General features: G+C 44.3%; 1 protein-coding gene across 1 annotated transcript in view; it reads right to left on the bottom strand.

Annotated features, from left to right (window-relative positions):
* LOC144798741 (monocarboxylate transporter 13-like) overlaps nucleotides 1-25,854 on the bottom strand; it is a 148,971-nt gene extending 123,117 nt beyond the window's left edge. The window contains exon 1 of the mRNA XM_078669763.1: nucleotides 25,650-25,854. Coding sequence (XP_078525889.1) covers nucleotides 25,650-25,854 — 205 coding nt within the window. The remainder of the gene's footprint in view (nucleotides 1-25,649) is intronic.
* Between the last annotated feature and the right edge of the window lie 445 nt (nucleotides 25,855-26,299).

The following is a 26,299-nucleotide window of genomic DNA, read 5'->3' as shown; positions in this document are numbered from 1 at the left end:
GAATGGAAACACAGATTTACATTTTCCCTTCGATGTTCAATTTATGTAATGACCATTAAAAGCAAGCATTGGCAAAGCCAATAGGTCTGGCATTGACTATCAGGCTGGTTACTTTGCCAATGTTTTTTTTTTTAAATTCTTGTAAATCTTTATTACAATTAGAGTGGGATGCATCATTAGCAAGGATTGCAAAATAGAGATGGTTGCAAAGATAGGGAGCATTGCAAAGACAGATAGGTAGATGGATAGGATTGCAAAAATAGGTAGATGGATAGGGCTGCTTAGATAAGTGGATGGATAAGGTACCAAAGATAAGGAGGGTTACAAAAGTATAGATGTTTGAAAAGACAGATTGAGTTGCAAAGATAGATAGGGTTTATCTTCATTGAGTGCATACTAAAAAGATAACAACTATGGGTTTGATTTCGATGTCTGTGGAAAGCCATCCAACATTGTATTACAATGCTGACAGTCGGAGGGAAACCAGCAGGCGGATTCCACTGCGCTTCCGAATAGCTCAAGGGGTCATAAGGAATCATAATCCCATAATAATGGCGGAGCTAGCCTCTGCTTTGCCGTCTTGATTGTGATGTTACTTTCCCACAGCCTTTCTGTGTCGCCCTTTCCGACATGGAAAGGCTGTCAGAAGGTGACTTTGGGGGCCACTAACATGGCCACCTTCCCCCCTGGCCCTCTGCTATGGGGTCTGGGTGGGCACCTCTGGTGCCCCCCTAAACATCCCTGTACCATGTGCATGGTGCCTGCCACAAGGTGCAGGGATGTTTAAAAACAGGCTACAATTGTAAAATGGATGTTTCCGTCCGCCCTATGGGCTGTCGCATCCAAATTCCACAAGGGTGTTATGAAACGAGTCTGACAGACATCATAATAAGGGCCTTAATAAAGAACAGTTTCAATTGGACACAATCTGGTATGCTATCCAATAGCAGAAGTCAAATAAACAGTGACAGCTCTAAAAGGTATTTAAAACAGCAATAGTAGCAGATAGGAAATGATAAGGCTGGAATGTGCCCTTTTCTACATCAAAAACAATATGAAGTGATGTTAGAAAGCACCCTGCTATCACATTAGGCTCTAAACACAAACAGCTAGATGCATCAAACAAAAATCTGTTCACAAAGGGGCAGATTCTCAGAATCTGCCCCTTTGCGACCGGTATCCCAAATGCAAAAATCGCAAATTGAGAAATCGCTAAATTGCGATTATTTGCATTTAAGGAATCTCAAATTAAGTTTCTTTAAATGCAATGCATGAAAGTTTTAAAAATAGCGAATTCGCTAATAGGGCACGCAAATTACCATGAAGTACAACTTCATGGTAATTTGCAAAAACTTTGAAAAATGCACTAAAGTACATTTTTCAAACTTTCATGTTGCGCACACACATGCCCTAAGGGCATGTGTGTGCGCAACATATGTGCACAGATCAATTTCAGGGGTGCAACAGGGTGTCCTTTGGACACCCCTGCATCCTTTTAATCGCAATCTCAATTTGCGATTCGCTAATTTCGATTCGCAAATTGATATTGTCTTCCCATTCATTCCTGTGGGCCTCTAGTCCCATAGGAATGAATGGGGAGGTATTCCTTAATTGTGACTCGCAATTTGCGAGTCGCAATTAAGGAATTCTAAGAAACCGGTATTTTTGCATTTGGGATGCATCATCCCAAATGCAAAAATCGCAAATTGAGAAATCGCTAAATTGCAATTATTTTCATTTAAGGAATCTCAAATTGAGTTTCTTTAAATGCAATGCATGAAAGTTTTAAAAATAGCGAATTCGCTAATCGGGCACGCAAATTACCATGAAGAACAACTTCATGGTAATTTGCAAAAACTTTGAAAAATGCACTAAAGTACATTTTTCAAACTTTCATGTTGCGCACACACATGCCCTTAGGGCATGTGTGTGCGCAACATATGTGCACAGATCAATTTCAGGGGTGCAATAGGGTGTCCTTTGGACACCCCTGCACCCTTGAAATCGCAATCTCAATTTGCGATTCGCTAATTGCGATTCGCAAATTGAGATTGTCTTCCCATTCATTCCTGTGGGCCTCTAGGCCCATAGGAATGAATGGGGAGGTATTCCTTAATTGTGACTCGCAATTTGCGAGTCGCAATTAAGGAATTCTAAGAAATCGCTATTTTTTTGTGATTTCTTGATGCATTCCATTTTGCTATTCCTTAATAGCGAATCGGTATTTTTCGCTATTAAGGAATCGCAAAATGGGTTGTTGATGCATCTGGGGGTATGACAGCACTAAAGTAATAATAATTAAGTACAAAATACACTGGCACTAAAGGGAACTACTTTCTTTCTGAATGTGCTTCTTGTGAATGGTCAGAATGCTATCAACCATTGTGAAGTTAGCCATTGCCTGTAGCGGAATGACCCACTTCCCTATGTTGTATGCTGTAGTGGATGGAAGAAAAATGTGAATGACAGAACTATAGGCCAATGGATGAAGCAGGCTGGCTTAAACCACCCATAAGTAATTACAATTATACACATAATTTTAGAAAAATCAAAAGGTCGTGGCTAATGCCAAACCTAAACAGATTGATTTACAGGTAGATTCATCAACACAAATTGCGATCGCAATAGTTGCGAAACAGCTATTGCGATCGCAATTCCATGAACCGCAATTCATGTAATGAAAAACCACCAAATTGCGAAATCGCTAAATATATTTTGCGACTTCGCAAATAAAATCGCAGAATCAAGGTGGAACCCCCTTTGCGATTCTGAAATAGCGAGTTACCAATCATTCTGCGATTTTATTTGCGAAATCGCAAAATAATCGCAAACCAAATGCATGAAAAATCGCAATTAGCGAAAAAGCTCAAAATCGCTATTTGCGAGGCGCAAGTTAAGGAGAACTCAAACCAGGTGGTAACCATAAAGTAAAAAAAATAAAATCATTCTAACTAGCTACAGGTGCGGGGCTGAACAAACACACTTAAGGAGACACAGTAGGAGCATGAGGACATTCACAATGCCAGGACTCTACATGGTGGTAAGGCGGCAAAGGCTCCAGGCTGCAGCCAGGAACAGACGCAGGATCCAGGAGCGAATTTTCCGGCAGCGGATCACACTCCTGGGCCAGACTGAGGAGGACATCTACTCAAAGTACAGGCTGGACACCTTCTAGGTAAGTACACATGCCAACAAACAGTACATCGAGACCATGTAGCTGCACATAACAGGCACTTACCCTCTGCTCCTTTCATTCAGGTGATAGCGCCTACAACCTCCGTGAGTACCTCCTCACCCCATACCTCAATCCTGCCACACCACAGCAACAGCGTTGCAATGCTGCACACATTCGCACTAAAAATTGCATTGAGCGGACATATGTGCTTTTAAAGAGCCGATTCCGCATCCTACACAAAACTGGTGGGGCCCTCAAATACCAGCCTGAGGTCTGCTGCCGCATCGTGGCCGTGTGTGCAATACTCCACAATATTGCTACCTACGGAGGATACCTGTGGGGATCTCTGGCAGTGAGTCGGAAGGGGACAACCGCCCACCTGCACATGTGCATCATGCACGCGGGGAGAATCCTGCAGAAGGACACAGGCGCCACAACCAAATCACAATGAACTGTTTCTAGTGCACCCATTCCCCTCACACAACACTGCACTCATGCATGACAAATGTAATAATGACATGATTCGGATTTACTTGTGACTATAAATTCTTATTGTTATTTTCACAATAATGTGGCTTTAAATTTTTTACAAATTACATGAGGACTGTATTTCCTCATACAGCCCCATGATAGAGAAGAGGGCGTGCTTGTCTAATCAGCATGGCCCTGCTGATAGAGTTCATACAGTCGCTGGAGCCTCCGGCCGGACGCACCCAGTCGCCTCTCCACGTCCTCCACAACACTATTGGCCCGTGATGCTGCAGTGGGCCTGGTGCTGCGGTGTCGTACGGTTACCAGTGGCAAGGAAGGGCTGCTGTGACACGAAGTGCCCTCACTGGCATCATCACCCCCACTTGCTTGGCCATGGTCAGATGTCTGCAGACTCTGCACAGCTGTTGTGACTTGTTCAAGGGCCCTGGTGACGTCCTGGCAGCATCGAACCATCTATATCTGCATCGCAAGGGAGCGGCGCGAAAGATGGGAGGTGGCATTTCCGATGAGATGATTGGATCTTGTGTATGCTGACAGGCGGGTTAGCAGCTGGCGGTGGCGGCGGCGGGTGATGTCCTGCTGGGACACCAGGATCTGGCTGTTCTCCCTGACAGCTGCGGTCATGACCTGCATGCTTTCTGTGATCTGGCTCACGTTTCGCGCTGTTTTGTTGAGCTGCAGGTGGATGGCTGCCAAGTGCTGTGCCTGCTTCTGGTGGACAGCAAGCATCCAGCATTCTATGGCCAGCCCAGGATCTCGGACATGTTCCCCCCTGCCAGCGCGTGTTGAGACATTGCGCGGCTGCCTCATCAGTCCGCTGGACTGAGATCGCACAGTGGCTGTCCGCCGTGTCTGCCTCCTGGGTGGTGGTGGTGTGGCCTGTACCACTGCCATGGGTGTCACATGGGGTGGTTGCTGTGCTCCTGTGGCTGCAGGGGTGGCCCTATCCACATGGGGAGGTGGTGGTACTGCTGCTGGTGGTAGTGATGGTCCGGGTTGTGGGGCAGGATGGCCCTCTCTCTCGGTGTCCTCAGGGTTCTCCTCTATATGGAGGGCCTCGCTGTCTGTGCTGAGTTGTTCAGACGCACCTGTGATGTAAATGGGTGCATGATTAATGATATGTATCTTGCACATGGGATGTTGCTACATGCATGCAGGCTTGCATTCCCTGACTGGCTTTAGGAATATCTTTCACTTGACAGGTCTGGCTGTGTGTGGCTATCCGGGAATTGTGGTCACACAACACGTCCCACAATGCAATAGTGCATTTCAGGTGTGCATGGCCTGCATTGCTGGGGTTATCAAATGGCTAGCTCTGGAGTCATGGGCATTGTTAGGAGACGGGGTCGCAGTCACATGGCACTTACCTTGGGATTGTTGGGTGGGTCGGGAGGAGTCCAGCCGGGTGACCCCCACGCAGGCTGCAGGATTGAGGATGTCCTCCACCAGGTCTTCGAGTGGAGTGTTGGGTGCAACTGTGGGGTCTCCTCCTCCGGTGGCAAGTTGCTCCCCCAGCCTCTCAGTGATGCGTTCTTTGGCACGTCCTCTGAGGTCGTACCACCTCTTTTTGAGCTCGTCAATGGAGCGCTGGGTCACTGCAACTGAGTTCACCTTTGCATGGAGGCGCAGCCAAATGCGCAGCTTGTCGGCCTCAGGCACCCTCCGGGATTCCTTTCCAAACAGCCTGTCATGGTCCTTTGATACTCCCTTGATGAGGTACTCCAATTCCTGCTCAGAGAATTTTATTTTTCTCTTTCTGCCTGATGCACTGCTCCCTGCTGCTTCCCGGGACATTTTAAGATGTTGTTTGTGTCCTGGTGTGGTGCTGCAGGATGTCTGTTGTGGAGCTCTGGGCTGTGCTTCTTCCACTCTCAGGCTCTGTGTTCTGAATGAGGGAGGGAACTGCCTACTTCCTGGTTGTGATGTCATCATTGTGCTCGAAATGCGACTTCCCGTTTTTGCGATCTCGCCATTAACGAGATCGCAATTTGCGATTTCGGTAATTGCGAGTTCGCAATTTTTACATGGAAAACGGGCGATTCTGTGAATTATATGCGATTTGGCGAAAATCGCTATCGGCAATTGCGGCCGATTGCGATTCACTTTTTTTAGTCGCTTTTCTTGATGCATCACATTCTGCAAATTCTAAATTGCGATTCGGTATTTTTCGCAATTTAGAATTCGCAGAATATGGGCTTGATGCATCTGGGGGTTAGTCTTCATCAGGTGAAATAACTCAACCTGCAATCAACCTAACTTCATGGTATGAGCAGAACATTTATTATCCAGTGTGTGTATCATCCATTAATTACTCTCTCGATTTGTCGAGCCAATGGTTAATGGTTAATGTAATGTATCCAAAATGTACCCTTAGTCATCAGATTTGTTGTACAATTTGCACCGCTGCTGCATTTCTTATGTAAATGAGCCAGCGATCACAGGGTATGCTCTAGCTCTGTTTTTAACCACATTCATCTACATAATGAAATAATGCTGGGTCAGATGTCCAAACATTAGGAATACAGATTTCCTAATTGCGTTTCTCTCCAAATCGCAATTAGGAAATCTGTATTCATAATGTATAAAACTCTTTTGAGTTTCTTTAACGAGTCCTAGTGGGTCACAAATAGACCTACTTCATGCATATTAATGAGGTAGGTCGTAATTTGCGACCCATTAGGAGTCGCAGCCATCATAGTGATGGTGGCCTACTGAGATCAACAGACCACCATGTCTGTGATTGATTTTTAATAAAGCAATCTTGTTGTTTTTTAAATGCAGACTATTTTTCTTAACGGAAAATGGGATGATTTAAAAAAAAATAATTCAACTCTGCAGTTTCATTAGGCCGAGCATTCGAGACCTCTTGTATATACTTTAGTATCTACTTATATGTGTATGTACTTTGTGGGGTCTGGAGATCAGCCCTAGGACTTGTCTTGATAGAAAATGACCAGTAGATGTCAGTAAAATACCAGAATTGCTTTCTGCTGAAGGACTTTCTTGTTTTTAATTTTTCTGGCAACTGCCTCTATTTAACTTTCTTGATTGAAAACGACCAGCGGAGGTCTGTAAAATACCAGAATCACTTTATCATTCTCTAGATTCCAGTCCACAGAAATTGTCTTCCACGAGCACCCATAGACAATAATACTTTTTTCAAATCTTGTGTTTTCAGTGATATGACAACCGAAGGCCCTGATTTTATATTAAAAACAGAGCTTTGGAATATACCATTTCTCACTGAAAGGCAATATTTCTCTCCATGTGTGCCGTGTCAAACAGTTTGGTGCTTACTTTCCCTCCATGTCAAAGAACAGTAGATGTTTCAGCACCCAGGCTAATGTGCTGCATAGCTAAATACATATAAGGACCTAAAGATGAGACCGATTGCATTGCAAATGCTTGTTTTTTTAAAGTAGGCAATGACTCTCACAAAAATAATGTTTCTAACATTTTCAAAGGGGAAGGGGTCCCCAAGTGACCCATTCCCCTTTGTGAATGGCTTACCACCAGTTTTAAAATGGTGGTAAAGTATTACTATTTTGCAACCAGAATTCAGTCGCAAAGCAGTAATACAAACCATAGCAATTCAGAATTTGGAAGGGACGCCCAAAACACACCCCTTCCAAATACCGAATCACAAATGAAATATGCTATTCGGTAACAAGTGACTGAATGTATTTTGCATTTTGTACATTTGAAAAGGCGTTCTGTGAATCGGGCCATTTGCAACCAGAAAAATGCTTTGTACATCTGGCCCGGTACGGTCACAAGCCGTCTTGCAATAATTTGCTCTGGCTACAGCACTCTTGTGGTACATATCGCAGCATTCAAAGAAGTGATACAGCTCTAGTGAGAGAATCATTCTTCAATATAATTAAAGATATCTGCTACATATTTTTTTATTTCCAGCTCAATCAATAGAGTAAATTGCTCTGGTTTAGTCTGGATCGATGGAATCCTTCTCCCAATATGACTGCCAAGAGTAGCATTTCATGGGGGCTGAAAAGCAGTAAGGAGGACTATAGTGAAAGTTGAGTAGTCTATTGTTGTTTGGTGTAAGAAGGAGCTTTGTTGGCTGCCTCACTATCAGATTTTAGTGCAGAACATTATATCCATTTGTTAGTTACCTCTTCCGGTGAAGGGTACAGAGTTTACTCCTCTTGTTTCCAGATTCCCTCCCTCACTGGGCTTTATTTGGGGTGACTTTCTTCTCTTTCTTCTCTCTGCTTCCTTGATCTCCCATCCTACAGGGTGGTAATTATGACTCAACTCACTTGTTTGGTTGAGATGTGCAGTTTTGACTGGTTCAACTGGGCCACCAAGGTGAGTCAGATTACTAATGGATGAATTGAGTTGGATTTGGGCTTTGAGCAACAGGATTTTCTCATAACAGTGACCTGCAGCCAAAGGGGCTGTTTACAGAGCCCCTTCCAGGTCAACCATTTTGTAACCCAGTCTGTTTTTACCCTCTGCTTGGGATGTATGACATTACAACGCATGCTTTTACATCGCATGCTTTTACAACGCGGTTTTTACAACGCATACCATTACAGCGCATAGTGCTTTTAGGCGCTGGATAGTGAATTGTTTAATTTACTATTCCAACTCCAGTCCCCGTGGATAGTAGGGAAGGTGTTCGATAGTACATTAAACGTATTCCCTATCCTAGAGCGGCCCCCAGCGCAATGCGTTGTAATAGTTTGCGTTGTAAAAGTTGCGTTGTAAAGGCACTGCGTGGTAAAAGTTGCGTTGTAAAGGTTGTTTACCCTATGCTTGTGGTTGACATTCCTTGCTTTATTTGTGACACTTGGAGTGACACTTTACTGACAGGAGCGGAAGTAAAACCTGGTTCTTAAGTTGTGCTACATTGTGTGAGTAGGTCACACAGTCCTGATTTTATATTTTAATTAAATGTTATAGTCCTTCAGTTGTAATGAGAGAATCAAAGCTAAATTACCAGAATGCAAGAAAAACACAGGAACAGATCGGTACTCACAAATGGCATGGTGTGGATTTACATTTCTTAGGTTGTCCCATATCAGATTTCAGTTTATATATATCTTAATGACAATTCTTTTGCACCAGCGACGTATTGTTTATTTTTCACAGCAATAATGTATTTTATTTTAGTTATTGTCAGTGGAATATTTTCCACAAATAATATTATAACATGTTTATTAAAGTTTTATTTGTATGTTTTTAGTGTGAAGTCAGTACTGTGCATTCAAAGCTAGATTTGATACATTTGTTTCTGCTAAATGATATAACTCCATGCCCTTCGTTAGGTACACCAAAGAGCTGATAACATCATCTCAGGCCAGGGTCCATATACACATTAGCCTTTATAATTATTAAAAAGCTTATATGTTTTATAGCATCCTAATGTTTTTTTCACTTACTATTTGAAAATCAAAATTATGTAATTTCAGACCTTAGAGCAAGTACAACAAAGAACAGGAAACATCATCTCAGGTCATAGTCAATATACATTTTTGCATCAGTGATTTTTAAAAAGCCATGTTTTTTATGCCATCTTCCTGGATTTCGGATTAGCCCTATCAGCAACTGGCTGCCTTTGTTAAGCCTCCTGCAGCCACTGCTTTAAGACAATGTCATTCACATCTGGGATCAGACTAGAGCAGCAGGTCAGTTTCATCATGATGCTAACAGATGTGTTTTCCCTTCTCCAATTATTGCTTCCATTGCAATGCATGAGCAGTATTGTGTTATGGAGCAGCAGAAGCTGGCAGTGACTATTTAGTGAACACTGAAGCCATTTTGAAAATAAGGTTTTCCCTACAAAAAGCAACACACTCTGATTGATAGTAAAAGGATTATTTGATGCAAAGAGCTACATAATTGTGAACATGCACTATATTATTTGTCTGGCATAATTCTTTTAATAAAATATTTTTGGTTGTAAAGAAATGCTAAATAAAAATGAAAAACATTGCAGATAATTCTTAAAATAAGCATTTCTGTCTTAGGCGGAAAGAGTTGCTTGTTTATTTTTCAGTGCCTGTGAACAATTTCTTATCCTCTTCGCATTTTCAACAAGGCAGTCTTAAGTCTTGTTGAGTCACCTTTTTCTTGGGCAATCATGAAGTAAAGTAAAGAGACTTTATATTATCCATTCTTTTGATATCTTCTGAAGTATCATCAATGGTAATTCTTTGGGTTTGCCTCAAAATTAATTGCACTCCTAAATGTGATACTAAAATGTTGCTTACTTTGTCCCAAGGATAATGTTTCACCTAAAAGTGACTTTAAACAGAAGTGTGATTATGCACCTAAATAAGATTTGTCTTTCTATATTTGCCACACTCATTCTGAAGTTGCACCAAGGGAAAAGCTGCACCTCTGTGTGCTGTCAAACAAATGTGTGGTCCTACCAATGCAAGCATTTTACACTTAATATGGTATCTTTCTTCCACATTTGGCTCGGTACTCGGTGTTGCTGTAAGGCTGCATATATGAATATGCTTCTTTAGATCAACAGTCTTTCTCTTTTAGCCATCACCTTATTATGCCCACAGACCTAAACAAGAGAGCTTCATATAAGCTCAGGCTATGAGATGCATGTACTAAGACTCTAAATACTGCAAAACCTTAGGTAAACCCCTGACTGCCAAACCAGAAACTTTTATCAGTAACACATACCACAGTCTCAGGCTGGGCTCTATTAATCTTACCTGTTCTTTTTTCACTGAGAGCAAATTTTCTTGAAAAATACAATATACTTTTTGTTCCTAGTCTAAAGAACACAGAGAATCCCCCTGTGGAAAAAACCTACTATCTCACCATATTCCCAAATGTGAGTTTTACATCACCCTGTATGAAAATAGGGAGGTCATGATCTAAACCTCAAACATCTACTTACATATCTTACCCACATCGCTTGATACAGGGATGGTTCACTATATCTTGGAATGATATAGGGATTACCATTCATGTCCTCCTAGCACTAACCCTTAGTTTAGTTCTTTGGGTATTCACTACACTGCTGTAAATGAGCTATGAGTTGACTAGCTATGTCTCAGATGCTGATGCCAGCAATGATGTTCTTCCTTTGATGGACCCTGAGTATGCTGCATGCCAGATGTAGGTGCTTATCATTCCTTCTGTAATATGTGGTGTCCTCCAGCGATGTCACTATATGGCTTGCTGACTGAACCACCAGGTCGATGTCCTCTTCCATGTTGGTTTGTCTTTTTAATTTGTTCTAAGGCTGTCTGCATTGTCAATTATGGTTCGGTATGCTATATTGAATTGATCTTTAAGTAGCTGTGGCGCCCACTTCTCTATGTATGGCGGAGTGATGAGTGATCGCCCAGGTATAGGTGAAAGTGTATGCATGCCCACTTAATCACCAGTATCTCCCTTTCAATTTGTGAATACTGTATCTAGTTCTCAGTAAGAGTCTTGCTTATGAATGGAATACAATGGGTGCCCCTGTGTCCTTCAATTCCCTTGCACCTAAGCCCACTGGACTTATTTTGACTACCAGTTCAGTCTCTTTTTGTGAGTCAAGGTATTTCATTGTGGTCTCATCTAATAATGCAGCTTTAATGCTATGAAATGCAATTTGTTTTTTGCCCAACTACTCTTATGTGGCCTGTGCTTTGGAGGGGGCATGAAGTGGTTTAGTTAGGGTTGCCAAGTTTAGTGTAAATTGACCACCTTAATTTGCCATGTCACATGGCAAGGAAGCTGCAGATCTTTGAAGCGTTTGAGGGGGCAGTGCGTTCTTGATATCTTCTGATTTCTTGGGCTTGATGCTGATGCGTTCTTGTGAAAATGCATAGCCAAAAAACTGAAACTTGTCTTTAAAACATAAGACCACATCTAGACAGTCTTTGGAGGGCAGGACCTAATGCTTTAGCCAAATATCAGGATAATGTTACTGATGTTTATGATGTCATCTAGTCCTCAGAGGGTCTCATGAATTGCTTTATTGAATATTTCTGCTGCCAAAGATATATCAGTGTTTAAACTTTTGTACCTTCTGAGTTCTACATGAGTGGATAGGATCATTATATAGGTTCTCTCATCATCGAGAAGCAGTTGATGGTATCCTGAGTGAAGGTCTAATTTAGAACAGCTCTGGGCGCCATTGAGTTGACTATTATGTCATAAATTATACGCATAATATGAGGTTCTCTTTTTATTACATTGTTGCCTAGCCTCATGTCCATACATATTCTGATGTCTCCTGGCTGCTTTTGTTTTGAAGTAGCCACTATGCATGACATCCATCGGGTGGGACAGAGACTCTTCAATAACATCTAATGTTTCCAGTTTTTCCAATTCCAGCTCCACCAGGAAACTTAGGTGGAACCATAGGGCCCGAATCACAGAACTAACTTAAGACAAAATCCTAAGCTTACTACTTTTGGTATTCACAGAATGCACTTACTACTTTTGGTATTCACAGAATGCACTTACTACTTTTGGTATTCACAGAATGTATTCAAATTACTTTATTGTACAGTTAATTAAAACTCACAATATAAAACGTACATCGTTAAAATCGTTATAAACTTAAATACACATATGTTGTTAAAGGAAAAAGGTGTTTAAAACCATATTAGGTCATCATTCTCGATTGCAATATCTGTAATCTGCATATAAAGTTAAAAGTGTGACTCAATGTGCTGGTGCGTGCTTTGACTTGGCGGGACCTTGGCAGACTATTTCTTGGTTAGCAAGTTGTTACATGCTGTTAGTAACTACGCCATGTGGTTGGTTCTTTCTTAAGTCGTGTGGACACAATGTCAAAAAACTTCGTCAGTCTACAGTTTAGCTAGACCTCTTCAGGTTTGAAGCATATCATCACAGCTTGCCTGCAGCTTGGTATACCTTTTTGATTCCAAAGTGGTCGAAGTAGTGCGCGCCTTATGTCTATCAGGTTAGGGCAGATGCAGATTATATGTATTAAATCCTCATTCCCTGATTTGCAAAGACGGCAAAGATGATCGTCTGGCCTCCTTTTCCATGGTGCCAAGTGAGGTAGAATTCCAAAACGCAGGTTTAGAAATGTTTCTTTTGTCTTCAGCGTGAGACCCATTTTCAGATGTTCCTGCGGTTTCAAGGTGTTGTAATCTTTCAGCCCGGCCCATCCATGTGCCCTCTTGGCCAGGGTTTCTTTATCTTCAATAGATGATATCAGTTTAGTGACTTTTGTTACCACCTTTTTGAAACTATTATTGTCAGTTGATGACTCCCAAAGGCTAGTTAAATCCAGATGTTCCAATGAGTTTAAAAGGTATTTCTTAGTGAAGGAGCTTTGCGCGCATCTGAGATGGCCGCGTGAGCACAGGGCTCCCGAGGACCCTCGCTGCCTCCCGCATTTATCCTGGATAATATCCTGATTTGATGGAAGTTCTTTGAAGACACAACCCGGCTGATGTACTAGCAGGTTTTTGGGTCGAAATCGGACACGGGGTCCCCGAGTTTTGTCGTCCTGAACTTTGCGGCCTTCTCCATGGAACAGCCTGGACCTTGAGTTGTAGCAGTGCCCAGGTCGTAATTTAACAACAACGGCTTGATGGGATCAGACCACAGCCTCACTTCACTTTTGGTTTCGTTTCTCCAGCGCACTGTCTCCTATCTGCGGTGTGTCTGTTGATCGGACGAGCTCCGATGCCAGCTCATTGAGCTTCGAGCTAGCGATTGTTTGGCTGTGGACTCAAATTGGCTCAACTTCGCCTCCTGTATTCTTGTGTGTGCATTTTAAGGAGCCATTTGGACCAGATCCCAAGCCTCCCTCTGGGGTACCCAGCTTGCCATGGCAGGCAAGCCTGAGAGTGAGAAACGGAAAGTCAAAACCACCACCCGTGGAGGTTCAACCCAGACGAATGTCATGGACCGCTACACACTTTCTAAAGGATCCCCTGGTGGTGCCCCTTAGACCCGGGAGGAGGCTGTCGACGATCCTGCTGTATTGGCGGAATTACCGCTACAGGACGTGATGGGCGCCATTGCTGGTATTCAGTGTTTGATTGGCCAACAATATGAAGCCCTGGCTCTGAAGTTGGACACAGTGGCTATTGATGTTAACCTCATTCGAACTGATTTGGCCAAGACGAACGAGAAGGTGAAGTCATTGGACCTAAAGACATCCAGCCTTACCACGGATGTGTCCGACTTGCAAACAGAAGTGCGCAACCTTAGATCTGCTAATGACTTTTTTGCTCGTCGCTTGGAGGATTTTGAAGGCCGTGCACGGCGCAACAACGTGCGTATTATTGGGGTCCCGGAAGATTCTAGTTCACTCGCCACTGATCTTCGAGTGGAGGACCTCATTCTTAATCATCTTGCACCCAAGGGCCTGAGCAAATTCTTTGCCATCGAACATGCGCACAGAGTGCCAGGGGGACAGGCGAAGCCCGGTTCCTCCCCCCCGTCCGATTATTGCACGGATCTTCAACTTTAGAGATCGCGACGCCATTTTGCAGGCGGCACAGACAAGCGGCCCTACGCAGTTCGAGAACGCTGCTGTGAACTTTTATCCGGACTTTTCTCAATCGGTCCAGAAACAACGAATGGGATTTCAAGGGGTGAAACAGCGACTAAGAGACATGGAACTAAAATATGCTATGTTATTCCTGGCCCGACTGCGTGTTGAATATGACAATTGAACATTCTTCTTTGTCAGGCTGAGGAAGCGTGTGGCTGGTTGGACACTTTGCCGGCTCACCGTACTGGCCAGGAACATGCTGGTGGTGCTGAGGGGGGACTGATGGACCAAGAATGATTATGGTGCCTGTGTCCGGAACACTATTCAAAGTGACCAGCTGAGGCTCACTGACTTCTTTGATCATTCCATTCGTATCTCGGAAGGTAGCGGGAATGGCGGGACCCTTTCCTCCTCTGGGGTTTTCTTTGTGTAGATTAGTTCTTTGTTTGTAAGTGTTAGGGTGACAGGCACACTGCAAATTGGGGTGGCTTTCGAGTCGGTGCAGGGGTGCAGGGTGGGGGGGAGTTGTGTTGGGAACCTTGGGGGGAGGGAGGGACATGTTTTGGGATTGTTTGTCTTTTCTTTTTCAAGGCAAGGTACTTTCATTATCTTTGACATTGGTGTGACGCTCGTTTTGCGATGGGAGTTCATTTTGGTTCTGGATGGGGGTAGAGGGTTGTGGGTATAATGCTGGAATGTGAATGGGTTGGGTGATCGGATAAAGAGAGGGGTGGTTATGCAGCTGTTGCGGCGCCTTTCGCCTGATGTCGTTTTGCTACAAGAGACACACTTAATAGGAAATACTTGTCATGCTCTTAATAGACGGGGCTATCGTCTTGCTGCCCATTCCGGATTTACATCTAGTTCTAGGGGAGTGGGTATTTTACTTAGGGTTTCCCTCCCCCTCGAGGGTGATGATGTGATCCTTGATGCCAGGGGTTGATATGTTGCACTTGTTGGGCGGTGGGAGGGAAAACCAATTTCGTTGGTGTCGGTGTATGTCCCCCCGGGCTTACAATCCACGACATTTACGGACCTGGGGCGGATGGTTCTGGGTCTACCGGAGGGTGCTTTGATATTGGGTGGTGATTTTAACTCCGTCATTTCTGGCAGAATAGACCGCTATCCGCCCCGAGATCTTCCTGCTGCGCAATCCTGGTTGGGTGACTTCCTGGAAACATTGGGACTTATAGATTGTTGGATACTAATGCATCCAGAGCAATCCCAGTTTACTTTCCATTCGAGAGCTCATGGTAGTCTTTCTAGATTGGACTATATCCTGATACCGGCTGCCCTGTCCCCCTCGATTGGAGAGATTAGACACCTGGCCCGGGGTATATCAGACCATTCCCCTATTTGGTTTCATTTTAATCTTAGCATCGGCGCCGAAGGGAGGGTAGCCCCGATTAACCCCTGGTATCTTCTTAACCCTAAGACTCGCACTGAATTGATTACATCATTTGATCTGTATTTTACTGAGAATGCTGGTTCTGTATCCTCGCCCGTTTCGTTATGGGAAGCTTTTAAGACTGTGATCAGGGGACAAGCATTGTCTTTGGTGGGGTGTGCTAAGAAATGTAAGAATGAGGCGATTGTTCAGCTCGAGACTGAAATCACAGACATGGAGACTGCATTGGAACGAGAGGTGTCTCGAGAGGCACTACATGTCCTCCGCCTTAAACAATTAGAATATAAAACCTTGGTTACTGATGCGGCAAAGACGATGAGTAGGGAACAGCAGGGACGGCTATATGATGTGGGTGATAAAGCAGGAAAATTGATTGCCTGGCTGGACAGAAGGGAGAGAGCGAGTTGAGTGGTTCCGGTGATTGAGACATGTGGTGGTGTGCGTGTAACGGACCCTGTTGAAATTGTTGAATGCTTTGCTGATTATTTTCGAGAGGTCTATACCTCGGTGTCCGACAGGCCCGAGGAGGATTCGCAATTGTTGCTTCGAGATATAGCACTTCCATGTTTGTCGGACTCGGATTGTGACTGTTTGGATGCCACGCCCTCGGTGGATGAGGTGGCTCTCGCGCTACGCTCCATTCGTTCCGGCAAGGCTCTGGGTCCCAATGGCCTTCCTGTTGAACTGTATAAATTACGCCCTGATACTCTTACTCCCTATCTCCGCGATATGTTTTTGGCTGCGCGAAACAGTGGCTCCCTCCCAAGGGATCAGCGTCTTTCGACCATTGTGGTGATCCATAAGGAGGGTAAACCACGGGATCGCTGCTCCTCTTATAGACCCATTTTGCTCCTAAATGCGGAGCCCAAGATGCTCGCCAAACTGCTTGCTAATCGTCTGATTACGGTTATTGGCGACCTGATTCATCCGGATCAATCGGGTTTTATCCCGCACCGTAACACGGCATTACATTTGCGACGTTTGCATGGTGTTCTTGCGAGGGCCCCAACACTGCGTGAACCGGCCATCTTGGCGTCTTTGGACGCCACAATGGCCTTTGATACAATCGAATGGTCTTATCTGTGGGCGGTACTCGCCAAATTTGGATTCGGCGCTGGTTTTATTGGTTGGGTCAAACTGTATGAAACGCCACCGGCACAGGTGGTGGTCAATGGCCGTGTCTCCGTGCCTTTTACTCTTGGGAGGGGCACGCGGCAGGGTTGTCCGTTGTCCCCGCTCCTCTTTGCTCTGGCGTTGGAACCACTCGCCGCTTGGCTGCGGTGGGAACCTTTGATGAAGGGTACACGCTGGACGCCGGAATTTGAAGATCGCATTTCCTTATACGCGGATGAAATTTTATTGTACCTTACATCTCCCCAAAAATCGCTCAACGTATTGTTTGACGTACTTAACTCCTTCGGAAAGAACTCGGGCCTTATCATTAATTGGTCGAAATCCTACATTTATGTACTTGCGGGTAATGTCCCTCGTTTGCCGCGGGGATGTCCCATCCAGTTGTCGCAGTCTGGTTTTAAGTACTTGGGTGTGTTTATCTCGTGGATCCGGCGGTTTTCTATGAACGTAATTTACTCCCCCCACTCCAAAGTTTGCGCTCCGATGTAGCACGTTGGCGTACATTACCGTTATCTCCCCTAGGGCGTGCGGCCCTTTTGAAAATGATGTCCTTACCGCGGTTCCTATACGCACTTCAGAATAGTTTTGATGTCATCCCGTCGAAATATTTTCGGGAAGTAGAATCGTTGCAGAGGCAATTAATATGGGACGGACGTTCACGTATCGCTCTTCCAAAATTGACACTTCCCTGGTATGATGGCGGTATAGCGCTCCCGGATATTCGTAGGTATTATTGGGCCTCCCACCTTGCTGCCATCAACCACGGGATGTATGGCCCGGCGTTGAATCCAGCATTTGAAATGGATAAGTGGCTGCTACCGGGTGGTGATTACTACAGGGCGCTTTATTCGGGACCCTCCCGTTCACAACTCTCGGGACCTACCGCCATAGCCGTGCGGGTATGGCATAGCATAACGCCGGCTATGGGCTGGAGTGATAAATTAACTGGTGCAGCTCCGCTCTATGCCTCCGCGAAGTTGGGTGGCCTATGGAAGACGAAGGGATTTGATAAATGGGACACGATCGGTATTAGTAAAGTGCGTGATCTCTGGGTTGAAGGAGGGGTGAAGACCTTCCCGGATCTGCAAATAGAGTATAAGCTGAGTGACAGGGAAAAATGTTGTTATGTCCAGGTGCGCCATGCTCTGAACTCTGTGTTGCCAGTGGGTAGTGATATTCCAGCTTCCTCCCCCCTCGAAGATCGTATCCTAGATGGTTATGTGCCAGACAGTACTATCTCACTGTTCTATAAGAAAATGATTAATGACCGATCCAGTCTGCTCGATCGCCTTCGTGAAGCCTGGATCGCGGATGGTATTGAACTGGATGATGAGGACTGGCAGTCCGTGATCTCCTCTCCCAGGGAGGTGGCGATTCCGGCCCGCCTCCGTCTGGTCCAACTCAAGATCCTCCACAGAATCTATGTCACCGGTCCCCATCTGATTCATATGGGCTACTCCACGGATGGCATGTGTAGGCGTGGGTGTGGTCTCCTTGGCACCTATCTCCATATCATATGGGAATGCCCTGAGGTGGTGCGATTTTGGAAACGTATACATGAGGTGATGGATGAAGTAACGGGTGTTGTGATGATGCCGGAAGCCCGACAATGTTTATTGAATGTGTGGGGTCCGAATGATTATGACGTGTCGCAGCTGCGGTGGGTAACTCTGGCCAATATGGTTGCGAAGAGGGATATTGCACAGTTGTGGGGGTCCCCGAGGCCGCCTACAGTGACTGCTTGGAAGGAGAGTCTGGACTGGTGTATGTTTAGAGAGAAGACAGTGTATATGGCAAGAGGCAGGCCCAAAAAATGGGGGAAGATTTGGAACCCGTGGAACTCATACCGTGGAGATATCTGTACGCCCCCACTCACTGCTATTCCTAGTCCTTCCCAGTCGCCCTGACCTACATTCCTTCTAGCTGTCATATATTGTGTTGTTCATATGCAATTCTACCGCTGACACCCTCCCCTCATCTGTATTCAAAGAATCTTTTTTTTCTTGTGTTCATGTATCTCCCGTCCTCCTTGAGCGCAGACCTAATGGCTGTATTATTACTGTATTGCCTTGGTTATATGTTTGATGTGTTGTTTCCTTTTGTTTCATATAATAAAAAGTTACAAAAAAAAAAAAAGGTATTTCTTAGCGGGAGAGTTTGATCGTATTGAAAGTTCTGTCCATAGATGAGCGTTTAGGGTTCCTTGTTCCTCGCCTTTGATTTTGCTCCAGCATTTTATGTAGGTGCCTCTTCTCTCCACCGTTTGTTTTTGGATGCCGAATTCGAGATGGATTTGGGCTGGAGACACATAGTTTGGCAGACGGAAGATTGCCCTATATGCTCTGCTGATTATTTTGTCTAGAGCATTAGCATCTTTCCCTTGCATGGGTTCACTTCCGTATGTTAGCATAGGCTGTAGGCGTGCTCTAATCACCTGTAGGAGGGGATCAAATGATCGATCAGGGAGCACTTTCTTTAACGGCTTCATTGAGAAATGGAAAGTAGTACCCTTCCGTGCTATAGCCTCATGCTGTGGTTTGAACGAGCCTCTGCTGTCTAATAATAGGCCAAGGTATTTATGAGCTGCGACCATAATACGAGTTTCTAATGGCTGGATGGATTTGAGTTGAGTATCCTTGAAGAGAGAACTCTTTATCCTCCCAGGTTTCTTGGAGTAAAATCAGGTTGAATGATTTTAGGTAGTTTAGTGTGTCTGGGTCGTCTAGTTTACTGGTCAGACCGTTTATGTTCCAGATGCATATTTTTATATTTGGAATGTCAGCTTTTATGGAAGACTGGCTTGGTGTCCTTTGTCACTTTGTGATACCTGTGGTTATTCACAGAATGGATTTACGACTATTAACTTTACGTCCGCACTCAGGCCGGAGCTTCCGGCCCGGAGGCGGAGCTTCCGGCTCAGAAGTGGGGATTCCGGCCGGTGGCGGAGATTTAGCCATGGCCGAAATCTCCACCTCCGGGCCGGAAGCTCCGCCTCTGGGCTGGAATCTCCGGCCCGAGTGCAGACGTAAAGTTAGTAGTTGTAAATCAATTCTGTGAATACCAAAAGTAGTTAGTGCATTCTGTGAATACCAAAAGCAGTAAGTGCATTCTGTGAATACCAAAAGTAGTAAGTTTACGATTTTGTCTTAAGTTAATTCTGTGAATCGGGCCCAGACTCTTCAATGCACCAAGGCAATTAGTTTATTGGGCTTATCTATATTCATTTTGATTTGTTTAATTCCTAAGCTGGCAAGTCCTTCAAACAGATTGGCAAATTCTCTAAGGATGTTGTTAACATTGCATCCTTTGAGGCTTCAGGTGAAGAAAATAATCCCTAAATCTTTAGCCATATTTCAGCTGATGAGCATCCTGATTCCTTGTCTGTTATGTCTGAAATTTAGCTTCATCTGTCGAGTTTGTGTGGTAGATCATTTTGTGAACGTGCCAGCTAGGGAAATTGGAATTAGCATTCTATAGGCGAATATTCTTGTCTTGATGGGTACTAGCCGTGGCCTAAGGTTAAATTGCATATGCTCGATTTTGTCCATTACTTTGAATGAGGCATGTGAATCCATAAGAACTATAACTGAAAGTCCTTCTATTCACCCTGTGCATTTATGCTAAGAATTTCTTCACTTTGCAGACCTGTTTGCATATGAGATGAGAAATGCTTCTTTGTCTTCCCCTTTAGATCATCTTCGGCTGTTGATGCTGATAAGGTCTCTGCCTAGGACTATGACCTCTGGTAGATGGTGTGCTCGGACTGGGCTGCTGGCGGGCACCAAATAGGTCCTTTGCAAAGTGGTTAGACTTTCCACAATTTGACCATGTTTTTTCTTGTGTGGGACACAGCAGAGTTGGGCACAGATGAATCAGGTGAGGTTTGACACCACAGTGCCTGCATTAGGTTTTCTTTGGCATCACTGTTGCAGGCCACGTAAAACTTTCCCCTGCCCCCCCCCCTTCCGCCCCCCCCACCGGGTGGCATCAACTATTCCAGTCTTTACTTGGTGCTGAGGCTGAGGTTCGGGCTTTAATGGTGATTTTAGTTAGCGCTGATTCCATTTGTTCCAGCTGGCCATTTAATAGTTTATGGAATATCCCTAGTATGACCATGGCATCTAAAGGCATACCTGCCTCACAAAGTATCAGCCTTTTGAACACTGATCACCAGCATCCCTTGATTATTTGATCTCTTACTGAGTCACTATTTGTGAATGTACTGCTCATTTCACAAATGAGTGCATAGAAGCAGTCAATTGATTCTAACTCCCTCTGCCAAGATTGGCATTATTTGAATCTCAAATAGTCTGGATTAAGTTGTAAGTGGAAATGAGCATCCATGGCAGATACTGCCCTGTCATATTCATGTTCATTTCCTCATTAAGGAGGTTCTGTAAAAGCTTTAATACCTCCTCCCCTGCCATGTACAGGTGTAGGGAACAATTCACAAGGCCTTCCTTCTCATGGGTAGCTTGAAAGTAATCATCAAGTGTGCTCAGCCATTTTCCCCATTTTAGTGCTGCGGATGCAAGGCCTGTGGGTTCACTGAAAGGCAGGAGAGTCCTAACATAGACTGTGACATGCTAAGAACATGGTCATGGGGCTGTCTCATGTCAGCCTTGGGGGATGGAGACAGCTCTGCCTGGGGCTTTGCCTGTGGTTCTGGTGACATTCTAAATGTTATCAGCTATGCCTTGGTGCAGTGGTAGAACTTGGTGGGTGAGTAGATGGCTCACTGGCATGTTGGATATCACAGTTGCCTCTGCTTTTGAGTACACTATGCTTAGAGAATAATAAACAATTTTGCAAGCATTCACCAATAGGTATTCTAGAAGTCGCTGTTTGCAATTTCATGCATTTTATTTGCATTTGTCAGTTGGCAACGCAGTTGTTCTTTCATTTCAAAATTATAATCAATATTTGTAAAAAATGAAAATGAAAGATGCTCAGGATGGGGGGTGGATGGAAGGATGGTGATAGTGATTGAGTGGTGGGGGTTTAAGGACAAGGACAGGGTAGTGTGACATATATACGTCAATATCACATATTGGTACTAGTCCGGCCTTAGTGAAAGGTCAAATGTTCCAGAGAATACACATAGCAATTCATGTTATGTTATGTTATGTTAAGTTGTTTTATATAGCGCATGGCTACCCCAGCAACGGGGCGTCCCAGCGCTCACATACATGCATGACTGAGTGGCTGCGAGGCTACATGTGGAGAGGGAGTGTAATACCGGCTTCCACAGCACTGCAGGTTAGATTGATGAAAATAGCCAAGTTTTGATTAGCTTGCGGAAACACTGATGATGCGTAGTGGATCGTGCTTGTAGAGGGATAGAATTCCAAAGTAGTGGAGCCTTGTGCTTAAATGAACGTCCTCCCGCTCTACTCCTTCGTACCCTCGTAGTACAGGCCATTTAGAGATCTGCAGAGCGAAGATTGCGCGTCGGGGTATAAAAGGTGCAAAGTCCCTTCAGGATACTAGGGCCTTGTCCGTGTAAAATTTTGTGAGCTACACATAAGGTCTTAAATAGGATTCTCTGTTTTACAGGGAGCCAGTGCAACCAAACAAGAGCCTGTGATGCGGAGCAGTGTTTTGGCAGGGTGAGCAGAGTGCGGGCTGCAGCATTCTGAGCCCTCTGAAGACACTATCCCGTTAGTTTAGAGTTGTCCTAACTTGTGAGTTGAATGGAAAGTCGATGTTTCGACCCCGAATGGATACACTAGGTGAGTTCAACCTTAGGTTGGGGTCTTCCTCAGGACTGTGAGTGTGGAAAGAACCTAAACAAAATAAATGATGGAAAATGTTAAAAGAACCCCAAGGGTTTCAGGGAAGGTGAATGGACGAAAAAAGTATGTAAGGGGTATTGAGAATTACTGAGAAATGAATCATCCAGCGTGTTTCCTGTACACTGGAAGAGTTTCGGCAGTACTGGGCTCAGCCGAGCTCCTAAAGGACAGAGAGAACACTAATGTATCCAATTACATGAGAGATACACCAATGTAGAGAGCCCTGTGCCAAAATGCCACTTACTCAGTCAAAGGGTAGGCGTACAGCCTTGAATGCACATACGGAACACCAATGCAGGACAGTATAACCCTGAAAGAAACAGATGAAAAAACAGGTGAATTAAAAAAGGGGGTTGTGGTTGGCCAAGTAGTCAAGATCTGGTTTTTAAGAGGTAAATCATACTAATTATCAATGAAAAACAGCTGCCGTGAACAATGGGTGTTTGACTTTATCAAGTCCAACCTCGGGCCGACTTATAAGTCAGTTGCCATCCTGTTGGTTAGATATGGGCACGAGTATGTGGTGTCCTGATATTTCTAAGCATTTCCGTTTTTCATTGATAATTAGTATGCTTTACCTCTTTTAATACCAGATCTTGACTACACGCCCAACCCCAACCCCCTTTTGCAAATATTGATTATAATTTTGAAATGAAAGAGCAACTGCGTTGCCAACTGACAAATGCAAATAAAATGCACGGAATTGCAAACAGCGACTTCTAGAATTCCTATTGGTGAATGCTTGCAAAATTGTTTATTATTCTCTAAGCATAGTGTGCTACTAGACCACCCTCTGTATTGTACCGTATACTCAACCCAGGTCTTATAACCTATTGGGTATCCCCATTGATATATAATATATCTGCTTTTTAGTAGGCACTTGGACTCTTGTATTTTTTCACACTTGGTCACCATAATCAGGTGCCTGGCAGCCAGTTAAATATATGGTGAGCTGGGTTATTGGTTTACTTTCATGACCTTCACCACATTTATGTCTGCTTGTCCTGTTTTGTATGTGTTCTGCTTTCCCTGGTGCACATGGCAAGAGTTTTGCCCTTTTCTTCCTCAGTGGATTTGGATTATTTCAGCAAGTAATGCTTCACTGGCAATGTGCCCTATGTAATGGCATTTGTTTTCCAGGTCTGTTGGCATTTGCAGCCCAGGGCGGCGAGGCCCACCTTCTTGTGTTATTTGGATGGTGGAGGTTGCAGAGGTGCCCTGGTACCTGTGCTGTGCCCTGCAGTTAAGTGTTGAGCTGGGCATTCTTGGTGCAATTCTTGGTGACCTCACTGGAGCTGCCCAAGAAGGATTTCAGACTGAGAGGATTACTGCCAGGATCTGTATCAGCTTTACTAAGCAAATTGACTCAAAACTACTAGGATGACAACCGGCCTAAAAAGAGACCAATTGAAGACCATATTCTGAATGGGCTGAGAATTGAAGATAACAGAGTATAAATTGGAAGTACCACCATTGGAGTTTTAGCGGCAGTGCCAAGGCTTGAATGTTTAAATTTCTGGAAGGGTCATTGTTATAATGCGGATTATATTTGTCCTGAAGATGGTCTAAAGGATTTGCACGATAGAAGACCGAAACGTCGACTATATCATCCAACTACTTATGTATTAATTTACATCAAGTGACTGTTTTATTTAGTGAAAATATCAGTCACCGATTTGATTTTATTAGGAGAGGATTTTGACTTATGAAATTGAGGTGTAAATAGGATGTACCTTTTTTCATTTGTTTGCATTTTGATATCAACCTATGAGTTGAATGTACCCTTTAAATCGTTCAAAAAGAGAAAATATACTTTTCTAAAGATAACCCCGTGTTTGTTTTTCTGTTTTCGATCAAATTGTTTGTGCATTAAATGCCTAACCTGTTGATTTGCACATAGATGACCACAGTATTTATTGGTGTTGAATCTGTAGAAATATAGAAAAGAATTGTTTTGATGTTCCACAGATAGAAGACCATAGTATTCATTACTGTCTAAACTGGAGAATCAGAGAAAAGAACTCTTCTGTTCAAACGAAACCCCTTGAAGGCAACTCTACCTACATTATCATTGCTACCCAAGCCTCCAAGGGTATATTGGGTTCCCCCACATCCTTACTAAACAAGAAGGATTGGTGGCATGTTGCACAACCATCAACCATGTAAAGTCCATATTTCTCCTGCCCCCACAATGGCAGGTGCTCACATGTGCAGTATTGTCATCAGTGGAGGGTTGCAAGTGGGCCCTTTGGGCGAGTGATAAGGTCTACACGTACTTTACTTCAAGGATGACATGACACCCTTGGGTTCTGTGTTGAATCTGACCCTGAGTGGTCCTACCTCCCTTTATTTAATTTATGGGTGTGTGCTTCTCTGGGTACTAAACCTCACTGCACAGACTACACTCTTTCATACATTAACATCGCATTTTAGGCATACTCTGGACTTGGATGAGTGTCCCTTCAATAGGAAACAGTTGTATGTGACCAAACAAATTTGTATTAACTGCATATAGAGCAAGCCAGACAGTCTCAGAAGCTCATCACCAGACTGAATCCTGGGAGTGTAATCTTGCAATACCTATGCAAGTCTGCAAGAAAACGCCATCTTGACAAGTTGAGGAGGCACAGCTGCATGATCAGGACAGGAGATCAGACTGAGGAGCAATCTGGTCAGGCTGATGCCAAGTGACATAACTAAAAGTGCAGCTCAGATTAATCTGTCTTTTGTTTAGTGTATGAACTTCCTCCAGAGAACCCTCTCCCACCCTAGTGAGGGAATCCAGGTACCAATTCAGACATAGTTTTGGCCATCCTGCAGCCTCTAATCACACCTCTTTTAGTGCAGCGTCCTCTCAAAGCCATGCCTTCTGAAAAGGCTTTTGAGAGAGACATTCCTTCTCCAAGTCTTGCAATCTCAGATAAATGCGCTCTCAGTACTGAGCTATCTTGGAGCCATTCCCTCTCACTCTATTCCCTTAAAAAACCATGCCCCCTGAGAGCCCTGCTCTCTCAAGGCAGCTGCTTCTCAAAGCCCTGCCCTCCCTGTTCTCTGGCCCTCCCCATGCCTTGCTCATCTGGCTACACAGTAACCACAGACTAGTGCTTAGAGCTCTAGCTATTGACTGACCAACCTGCCCTCTCGGGTGTCCATCACTGCCTCACCCATCATGTCACTCACTTGCAAATTGTTGAACAGCTAAGGCAATGGAAGAGATCCAGGACACCTCACTGGACAGTTTATGGAATGTGTGGACAAACTCCACGAAGAAGACTCCCATGGAGCGGATGAAACCATAGCAGAGTGCATTCATCATGAACCCCGACAGGACAATCATCCAACCCCAGCCCCCATCTGGAGGGGTGTAGGGACTCTGTGACACCATCCGACCTCTGGGTGTGACCTGCGTTAAAGAAAGAAAAGATGTCAGTCAGATCACAACTGCACCCTAAATCAGGTGCATCATGAACACTCCACTTTAGCAGCTTGAGGGAGAGAGGGGGTGTAAAACATTCACTTTGTCATTTACTGTACTTTTGACTTTAATTGTAGACATGAATCTCCAAATAGAAGCGCATAAATGCTGCTGAAAGGGGAAAAGTATAATTGTTCTATGGGATAAGGGATGTGGGATCCAATGGAGCATGAGAAAACAAAAGAAAGAGGCGATGTGCAATAATGGAGGGAAGAATGGATGCACAGATGGATGAATGGAAAGATGGATATTACATTTAATGGAGGGCTGGATGAAGCAAATGATGGGTGGATGCATGCAGAGATAAGTGGAAGGGTTGAGAAAATGATGGCTGGATGACATTGAGAGAAAAATA

This window comes from Lissotriton helveticus, chromosome 12 (genome assembly GCF_964261635.1).
Source record: "Lissotriton helveticus chromosome 12, aLisHel1.1, whole genome shotgun sequence".
In the NCBI taxonomy this organism is placed as follows: Eukaryota; Metazoa; Chordata; class Amphibia; order Caudata; family Salamandridae; genus Lissotriton; species Lissotriton helveticus.
Note: the sequence above shows the minus strand (reverse complement) of the source record. Positions and strands in the feature narration are given on the sequence as shown.